Source organism: Octopus bimaculoides, chromosome 9 (genome assembly GCF_001194135.2).
Source record: "Octopus bimaculoides isolate UCB-OBI-ISO-001 chromosome 9, ASM119413v2, whole genome shotgun sequence".
Classification (NCBI taxonomy): Eukaryota; Metazoa; Mollusca; class Cephalopoda; order Octopoda; family Octopodidae; genus Octopus; species Octopus bimaculoides.
Window position 1 is genome coordinate 56,677,295 of NC_068989.1, and position 10,695 is coordinate 56,687,989.

At 34.8% G+C, this 10,695-nt stretch overlaps 1 protein-coding gene across 1 annotated transcript in view; it reads right to left on the bottom strand.

Annotated features, from left to right (window-relative positions):
* Positions 1–122: 122 nt before the first annotated feature.
* LOC106882616 (kelch-like protein 18) overlaps positions 123–10,695 on the bottom strand; it is a 44,685-nt gene continuing 34,112 nt past the window's right edge. The window contains exons 9-11 of the mRNA XM_014933356.2: positions 5,951–6,055; positions 5,525–5,636; positions 123–4,422 (exon numbers count right to left, since the gene is read on the bottom strand). Coding sequence (XP_014788842.1) covers positions 4,033–4,422; positions 5,525–5,636; positions 5,951–6,055 — 607 coding nt within the window. The 3' untranslated portion in view covers positions 123–4,032. The remainder of the gene's footprint in view (positions 4,423–5,524; positions 5,637–5,950; positions 6,056–10,695) is intronic.

Below are 10,695 nucleotides of genomic sequence, written 5' to 3' on the forward strand. Positions count from 1 at the left end.
GTGTCAAAACAGGAAGTGTGTGTAAGGGGAGACAAGTGTTTTTAGTTGGAGGTATATTTATTTATTTATTTTTTTATATATTATTGTTTTATATATTATTTTCTTCATTTTGTACTTCTTTGTAAAAAAACATTTTCATTCTCCTTCTTGATAATTTGCTTTTTCGCAATGAAAACCGGTTAGAAGAAATCTTTATTAAAATATGCTTCCAGTTCAGCATTCTGGCTTTTTTTCATTTTCCTATTATTTCTCCACGTGCGGTTAACACAACCCCACTTTTTACTGACTTATATATATATATATATATGTACACACACACACATACATGTATGTATATAATGTATCTGCATATATGTATGTATATGAATGTAAACAAGGGGGTGCTGAAAAGTTCCTGGTTTTAAGGTATCACGAAAGGCCTGGTTGGAGGCCCAACCTTCTGAGTTCTTTTATAGGGCTTAGAAAAATTGAAGGCCCAATACAGTGTGTGAATCTGAGAGGGAAATATGTTGAATAAAATCATAATTAACTGATCTTCCTGTGTTTCCTTTTACCCAAAACCAGGAACTTTTCAGTAACCTCTCATATATATATGTGTGTGTGTGTGTGTGTGTGTGTGTGTGTGTGTGTACATATATATATACATACCCATGAATGTATACATGCATATATATATATATATATATATATATATATATATATAAACATACACATATGCAAATATATAGGCATATATACACACATCACCATAATTTGACATCCATCCTTCATGTGCCAATATCTACCTTGGCATGGCTTCTACAGCTAGATACATTTCCTAATGCGAGACACTTTAGACTGTATCGGGTGCTTTTTATACCGAAATAGCTCCAGTGAGGTTGCCATGTAACTCACAAGACTAAAGATCTCCATCATCTGAGTGAAAGCATAATTGAGAGAGATGCAGCTTTGTACTGCATATCAAGAGGTTGAAATATGAAAGAAGAGTCAGCAACAAGTTCTTTGGGAGGTTTTTTTGCTGTAGAGGAGATACATGGAAACCCCACAATACATAAAAGTCAGCAGGAGTAAATGGGATAAAGCTGCTGAGAGGAGCCATGAGAAATGTTTCTATATTATGAGAGGCAAGAATTTCGAAACAAATAAGACATTAAGGTGGCAAGCAGGCAAAATCTTACAAAATGTTTAGCGCCAATCTTCTGACTCCTTACATTTAAAGATCAAATCCTTAAGCAGTTACATATCAAAATAAGTGATGAGGTGTCAGAGTGTACCCTCAAAATACAAGGAGGTAAACAGAAGAGAGAGAAATAATGGACATAATGATGGTGATATTCTGAACTGAGAATAATTTCTATTACTAATCAGACTTTTGTGTTAAGCATTGCTCATGCTTTACAACAGGCTGAGAATGCTGATACACAAGTACAAGGGTCGATTTGTTTGACTAAACTTCTTCAAGATGGTGCCCCAGTATGGCCATAGTCTAATGACTGAGACCAGTAAGAGATAAAAGACATTTATTTGTTTTAGCCTATAAATATAAATAATGGATAATTATGAACTACCGTGTTCTTTATTCAATAAAACATTGATATGATGATTTCACATTTAAAATTTTAGTTGGTATTTCTAATATTTTTTAAAATACACCTGAAAGTGTTCATTTGTTTAAAATCTTTTTAGGCACAAGGCCAGCAATTTGAGGGAGTGGATAAGTTGATTACATTGACCCCCATACTCAATAGGTACTTATTTTACCGACTTTAAAAGGGTGAAAGGGTTGACCACTGTGGAATTTGAATTCAGAACATAAAGATAGATGAAAAATGCTGCTAACAATTCTGCCAGGTTGTCACCTTATCTACATATAAAATACTGGGTTGCTTAGTCGTTATGAAAAAGAAAATTATATATATAAAACTTATAATGAAAAATAATGGAAAAAAAATATATATATAATTGAGAAAAGAGAGAAAGGAAGAGGGTGTATACATATGTGTATGTGTTTGTGTATATGTTCCAGTCCAAATATCCATATTTGTGACTAAATATGTGAAGTTAATGTATGTTAGCGCCTACTATATGTATGTCTGTTGCATTAATGTGATGATGATTTCAGATTTAAGTTAGTGTATATGGAGGGAGACTATATTTATTGTACAAGTTTGTAGAAGTGTGCATGCATATATGTATAAGGGCTTCACATTGCATTACCAATGACTAATTTCAATGATTCTTTCTAGCAATGGCTTTGCTTGTGTATGAGAAAGCAGCCACTATGTATGTAAGTATGGCTCTTCCTTTTGGGCAAATGCATAGCTATGCAAAGCCTTTCTTCATTTTAAAAAGCTTTGAGTTTAGACATTGCTTGATTTTTAACATCTCTATTATGTGTTGTATACTATGCTTGTTCATAGCCAAGAAAAGCAAAAATACTCAATGAAAACTTTCATGGAATGAAGACATGTGTTAAAATGGGTGGTAACTCTATAAACACTGGCTGCAAGAGGCAACCATCACTGCCAAATCTGTGCAAAAATGTGTAGGTTGCTAGCAAGACTGAAAAACCCATCTGTTGCACTCATGTTTAAGAGAACAATCAAGCAAAGGCACTGCTTGAAATTGAGTTGCAACCAACGTGCATGCATGCATGCATGTATGTATATGTATGTGTGTGTGTGTGTATATATATATATATATATATATATATATATTCATTAGAAATGCAGAGACGCCTATAATAGGACATCTACTCGCTAGAAATAGCAGCAAAAATACTACATACCACAAAAGTTAGGGATAATTTCGAAAGGAAATGAAAAATAAAAACTTTTACCAATCTATATTCTGTACCATGGTTTCAAGTCAATTTTAGTAAGATAAAGATTTTAGTAAGATAATATTAATATATATATATATATATATATATATACACATACATACATATATACATATATATAGGTGGGGGTGAAAACTACTTTTGAAACATTTGACTTTATTAGCTAGTAAAATACTTAGAAACATACTTCAACTGATAATAGACATATTTTTGCATGGATGTCTGTGAAAGAGATTCATATTGTGTGTGTGTGAGTGTGTGTGTGTGTGTGTGTGTGTGCGTGTAATAGTTATGTGTTAAGATCCAAGAGACACTAACTCATATTAGTGAGGGTATTTAGATATAAAATAGGAATGAAACAATAATTTCTATATTAAAATGAATGTAATAATTAATGCACGAAAACTAAAATGTAAACTCTTGACTTACCATATTTGCCAGCGTATAAGATGCACTGTTTTTTTTATTTTTAAATGTATCAAAAAATTGTCCTGTATCTAATGTGGTCATATGATGGATGGGAGACTGCATGTTGTAGGCTAGTGATCCAGATAAACATAAATCTGCTTAGTAAAATAATTGTTACTAATAATAAAATATAAAAAACAAGCCAAAATATCACAGACTGTTAGCACAAACTTAGGAAAACTTACTTATAATAGGTTGGCAGTTATGTGGAGAGGACACATCATCCCATTATACCCCCTTCCTCAGCATACATAACCCAGATCTGATATGCATCTTACTTTATTTAATGAAATTTGTTACTTTTAAAAAACAGTTTTTAATAGTCTAAAATTTTCCCAGAAAGATGAAAGGAATGTTAACAAACTTAGCAAACTTTCACCCACTCTCAGATGCTGGCAATGCACGGATGATGACAAAACCAGAGATGGTGCACCACCATAGTGGCTGATTGTGGTTACATAAAACATCACAGCCAAAATATAAATAACTATAAAGTCGAACTATGAGAAGATGAAATTAAAATATGATATTCCCATAAAATAGTTTATCTATGACACACTTAGGGTTTCAAATTTTATTGCTGTATGCTATCAATATCGTTTTTTTACTTTCAGAGAATCATATTTTCCCCAACAAAACCAGGGGTATGTTTTATGCAAGGGTGTGTTTTATATGCTGGCAAATATGGTAAAGGGTTGAAGATAGGATTTTAAAGACTAATCTCAGAGCTCTGGTTCAGTTGGCATGACACCGACACCAACTCCACCTTCATGAGCACACATCGAAGCAGCAAAAGTCCATGTGTCCATTTCAGGGTCATACATCTCAACTGAGTTCAGGTTAGCCACACCATCATAGCCACCAATAGCATAGAGCTTGCCACATGTTGCAACAAGCGCCACTCTGCTACGTTTCAAGTTCATATGTTTTACGTACGTCCATGTTTGTGTGCAAGGATCGTAACGCTCTACCGTTCGCAGAAATACAGATCCATCGTAGCCACCGGCAGCATAGAGCTTGCCATTGAGGGTAGCCACTCCCAGACGGCATCGCTTGGACTGCATGGGTTGAACCATCCACCAGGTGTTTGTCGCTGGGTTGTAGCACTCAACCTGCAATAAAGAAAATATCCAGTTCCAGAAAATAAGACTCTTACTATAGGCATTCTATAAATATTTCCTTAGAAATAGAGCAACTGCCCTTGTTGTGACAAATATTACATACTATGGAACACTTAACTAGCAAAAGGTTTGTCTTATTAGGTAAGGTTAACTGCTAAGTCAGCTATAATGGCTCAAGGCTCTTAAAATGTTGCAATGGAAAAATACAAAAAGAACCTAGTTTAATCATGAAGAAAGATCAACAACTTTGGAACTTTGAGTGGAAAACAAAAATTTCCCATAAATTCTAATGTTTTCTTTTTCTTACAAATATTAATAATGCGAAATGGCATGATTTAGAAGATTGCTTCCCAATCACGTGGTCTTAGGTTCAGTCCCCGTGTATGGTACTTTAGGTAAGTAACTTCTATTATAGTTCTAGGTCAGTCAAAGCCTTGTGAATGGATTTGGTAGACAGAAACTAAAAGAAGCCAATCACGAGAGTGTGCAAGCATGTGTGTGAACCCTTATGTTGACAACATGTGATGCTTGTAAACAAGTGTCACTGTCATACAAGCAATGTTGTTGATTTCTGATCTTTCATAAAAAACATGCATGGCCAAGCGAAAATATTACTTTGCTTGGAAATAGGTGAGGATTGGCAACAGGAAGGGGGTCCAGCCTTAGAAAATCTGCCACAACAAATTCTGTTTGACTCATGCAAGCATGAAAAAGTGGACATTATATGATGATGATGATGAATATTAGAAAAGCTTAATTTACAACAAGGTTAATTCAGCACTTGATCAACAATCCAGCTGTGACCTTTCCATCTTTCATAGAAAGATCTTTCAAATTTTCAACCTTTTTGAGAAACAGGGTGTTTATTATATGAAGTAAACCATAGCAATAACATAGAAGCATCCTCTGTGGCAATAATTCACAGGAGGTATCTGATATTTTGACAGGAACCACTACAGTTTTGTGAAATGGTCACTACAATCTGATAGGTTTTTTTTTAAGAGTTTACTTTAAAACCTCTATGACTCAACCAATTTAATATGCTAACTGTTCGGACTATCTGATAAAAAAAATATTTGAAATATTCTCTTACAGAGTCAAATATCGAAAGACCATCATGTCCTCCGCAAGCATATATCTCTTCGTCTAAAACAGCTACTCCTGCTGCACTGCGGTGCTTTAACATATTGGAAATAATTGTCCACCTGAAAAAATATAAACAAATAATAGTTTGGAAATATCCACTGGAATAAGTTCAAATACTACCATGGAGTAATGGCAGTGGTTAGGTAATAAGGAGGTTGAGTAAATTCCCAAATATAAGAACACTTAGGACATTCTACTTCATGAACAATAGTTCAAATACCATGGGGAGGGGAGGGCCTTTGTCTGAGAGTAAAAAGATAGGAATAAGAAAATACATTTAACCATAGGTGTTAAACCATACACATCTATTGCTTGTGCCACTGAATAACACCAAGAAACAAGAACAATAAAATAAAATATAGAAGATACCTACACATTGATCTTTGGATCATAGACTTCTACAGATCGTAGAGAAGACACACCATCATAGCCGCCACAGATGTAGAGTTTCCTTCCAAGGGATGCAGCACCAAGGGCACTGAAATAATTGTGAAATAAAATTCTTGATTAGAGGTAGAATTACTTCAATATATTCTGAGATAGCAGCCATACATTAATATTTTAATACTTGTTTCTGATTTATTCACAAGGATAGCAACTTTGATGGGAGGGGATCAGACGATTTCATCAACCCCTAGAACTTGCTTGGTACTTTGAGACCTTTGGAAATGGGCTGTGCGTGAGAAGACCCGGCAAGCCAAGTAAGATCGTTGCCAGTGCCCCTGGACTGGTTCTTGTGCGGGTGGCACATGAGATGCACCATTTTGAGCGTGGCCGTTGCCAGTACCGCCTGACTGGCTCCTGTAGGATTTTCGAGCGAGATCGTTGCCAGTGCCCCTGGACTGGCTTGTGCGGGTGGCACATAAAAGACACCATTTCGAGCGTGGCCGTTTTCGTGCGGGTGACATGTAAAAGCACCCACTACACTCTCTGAGTGGTTGGCGTTAGGAAGGGCATCCAGCTGTAGAAACTCTGCCAAATCAGACTGGAGCCTGGTGTTGCCATCCGGTTTCACCAGTCCTCAGTCAAATCGTCCAACCCATGCTAGCATGGAAAGCGGACGTTAAACGATGATGATGATGAAAGGGTGAAAGGCAAAGTTGACTTTAGCAACATGTGAACTGAAACTGTAAAGAGCAGGAACGGATATAGAAAAGCATATTGTCCAACACTCTAACCATTCTGCCAGCTTGCCACCTTAGTAAACATTTTAATAATAGTACAAGCAAAAGGGCTAGGTTTAGAATTTGTTTTTGTTTGGTGTTTGACATCTATTGTTTTCTGTTTCCAATGAGAGAATGTTTGAGTAAATTTAATATATTTTATATTCATTTACCTTGTTTTATTAGGAGTAGCAAATTGGTTTAACTGCTTATTTTTTAAACATTCAACCTTCAAATGAGAATGAAGCTTGTTAGCAAATCAGACTGAAACAAGTTCAGTTAGATGTCATAACAGGGTGTCTGTAGTGGTAAGCACTGCAGCACCTTACCTCACTGATATTGAGCACTCAATAATGCAAAAATGTGAAAATTCAGTTGGTCTTCAATTTAAAGAAAAAATAACTGTAAATTGTCCACAAAAATTTCAAAATTATAATAGTGTATGAATGCTTATATGATGATGAACTTATTCGCAACTACCACACAATATCAAACAAAGGACACGGACATATAGGTAACAATCTCAGTATTCCAAGTTAGCAAACTGGCTTTGATACCAAGTTGTAGTTAGTTCCCTTTACTTTCAATCTTACTGATCCTAAGAAAAGGTATGAACATTGCAATTCAAATACAGCCATCTTCTAAAAGACCAAGATTTAATGTTTTCGTTACAATATTTCATTTAAAATACACTGCATTTATTTCCAGTTACTTGGAAGATACAGAATTCAGTAAAATAAACTTGTTATCAAGCTGCAAGTGTCTTCAACTATAACTCCAGGCTAACCTAAGCTTTGTGAGTGGTTTTGATAGAGAGAAACTGAAAAAAAAACATTGCATATGTATGTGTGTATTTGTCCTTTTGGGAGACGGAAACTGAAAGAAGCTCCTTGTGTGTGTGTGCGTGAGTGTGAGTATGTGTGTGTGTAAGTATGTATGTAAGAGAGAGAGTGTGCATGCGTGAGTGTGTTTGTGTGTATTTATGTGAGTGTGTGGATGTATGTCTCCTTCTCTCTATCTCTTTGTTTTGGCAACACAAAATCAATATAAATGGGTGTCACTATCATATTAGTGGTGTCTCTCATGCCCAGTGCTGGGCAAATATTTCCTAATTTAAAAAAAGGTGACGTTGGTACATCCATTGTAGAGTATAAAAGTAAACAAGTAAAGGAATAAAGGTTGATGAACTTATACTTTTTAAATCAGTGACTTTCATTTCAGTAAAAGACGGAAATTTTTATTTCAATCAAAATGGGTTATACATATAAAAAAAAACTATCCAGTGAGCTTGTTAAAAAATATATATATATTAGTAACAGAAGCAGTATTTAATACCAAGAGGTAATATTTATTCCTACTTTAAATGTGGATATTCTCTGTTAGTACAAAGTATACTGCAATAGCTACCATGAGAGAAACTCTCATATTGGCTTTTGGTGCAAAATGCACTCTTGTTCATATTGTAAGTGGGGAGATAAATTCCCACCACTTCTAGCACCAAAACCACCAGATCATGTGATTTCAACCTTCCTTGGTCTTGTCAATGGTGGGTGCTCAATCACTAGAGATAGCAGTGACTCATCTCTCCACCAACAATATATAGAAAACAGTGCCAGAATAGGCCCCAAGGTCATGATTATTCAGTGATATTGTTAAAAAATATATATTTGCAACAGAGGCAGTACTAACACCGAGAGGTAATATTTATTCCCACTTAAACATAGATGTTCTTTTAGAACAAAGTATGGTGCAGTAGATACTTTGAAAAATTATATAAGTCTACATGTTATTAAATGAAAGTTCCTCTAATCATTTCTTCAGACTAAGTTATGACCAGAGGTAAAGGTAGTGGTTTTCACCAGGTCCAGGTGAGGGTGGGTAACAAGAAAGACATGTGGCCACAGAAAATTTGCTTCAACAAATTCTGACTGACCCATACAAGTATGGAAAAGTGGACATTAAAAGGCTATGATGATGATGACTTGTTTTGAAGTACAAATAAAATGGATCTGTTTATAAATATGGCCACATTATCGGATGGACATATGTTATGTGACACTATATACACTGGAAGGTGTTGTACATTTAAGAAAATCGGTATATATAAAATATCAGGCTTAAATAATTCTATATTTTAGTGTCTGTGTATGAAATCTCCAGCATCAACTTAAGGAGTACAGTAGTTGTTTCTAAGGGAGATAATTCTTATAATTTTTTTAACAGGAAAACTAGTTCTTAGTAGCTGGCTGGTATTTCTGGTTGTAACTGAACTTTTATAAAGTAATTATTGATTTCTAACATAGGTTAGGACATAAAATTTTAAGAGCGATGTATAATCAATATTTAGTTTCTCAACACTACTTTATTTCATTGACACCAAAATTATGATAGGTGAAGTTGACATCATTTACTCAGTATAAAAGGCTGTAATTAAATCATCGTCCACTTTTTCAAGCTTGCATGAATCAGATCGAATTCTTTGAGACATATTTTCAATGTTCAAATGCCTTACCTGTCGCCAACTCTCACCTGTTTCCAAGCAAGGTAATATTTTGCTATGGTCAGACATGTTTTTTTGACATTAATTGGAAATGAATGACAGTGTATGAATGCTTATATGATGGTGAACTTGTTTGCAACTACCACACAATATCAAACAAAGGACACAGACATATAGGTATATAAATATGTGTGTGTGTATATATATATATATATATATGATGGGCTTCTTTCAGTTTCTGTCTACCATATCTATCCTCAAGGTTGTGGTCAACCAAGGACTAGAGCAGAAGACACTTGCTGCACTGTGAAGTCAAACTCAAAACCATGTGGCTGGGAAGCAAACATTCTAACTGCACAGCCATGCCTGTGCCTTGTCAAAACATAAAATAATAAAGTTAAATTGGAATAATGAATTGAAAGTGTGATTAAACAATTGAAGCCAAAAGAAACTTAGAAAAATTATTGGTTTCAAATTTTGCACAAGGCCAACAATTTTGGGGTAAGGGGTAAGTCTTTTACATTGACCCGTGATCAACTGGTACTTTTTTTTATCAAACCCGAAAGGATGAAAAACAAAGTTGACCTTAGTGGAATTTGAACTCAGGACATATATATAGATAAAATGCAGCTAAGTATTTTGCCTGATGTACTAACGAGTCTGTCAGCTTACTGCCTTAAACCTAGAAAATATTAAAATTTTTTAACTATAAGAAAATGTATTTAAAGCAAATTGAATCTATTTTTCACTACACAAATAGGCACAGGTGTGAGTATATAGTTGAGAGGTTTACTTCTCAACCACATTGTTTCAAGTTCAGTGTTATTGTACCTTGCATGGTACCTTAAGCAAGTGTCTTCTACTATAGACCCAGGCAGACTAAAGCTTTAAGTAGATTTGGTAGATGGAAACTGAAAGAAGCCCATCTTTTCTGTATGTGTGTGTGCGTGCACATGCACACACTAGAGTCTCTCTTGACATTGCATGATATTAGTAAAGGAGCATCACAGTCATATAAGAGGTGTCCATTTCCAATCTTCCATGAAAATAAATCTGGCTAGGGCAAATACGACTTTACTTGGAAACAGGTGAAGGTTGGTGACAGGAAGGACATCTGGGACCCATGTGAACATAGGAAAGTGGATGTTATAATGATAATTAATATACAATTTTTTAAAATTGTTATTTAATTATTTTTCTTTTTAAAGAAAGGTGGGTAATGGAGTAGCAAGCTTGAACTAAATATCTTGAAAGAGTTAGTATGTCTTCTAACAATCAGAATTCCTAAGTTTTAATTCCTCTGAAACTAACTCAAATGCCAGAAATATATTGGCATTAGTTTTAAATCCATTACACTCTTTTACTCCAAAATAATAACTTTCCACCTAAGAGTGAATAATGTGGTCTCATGATAATAAACTCAAAGCTTGCTAGTAGTTTTAATGCTGCCACAGA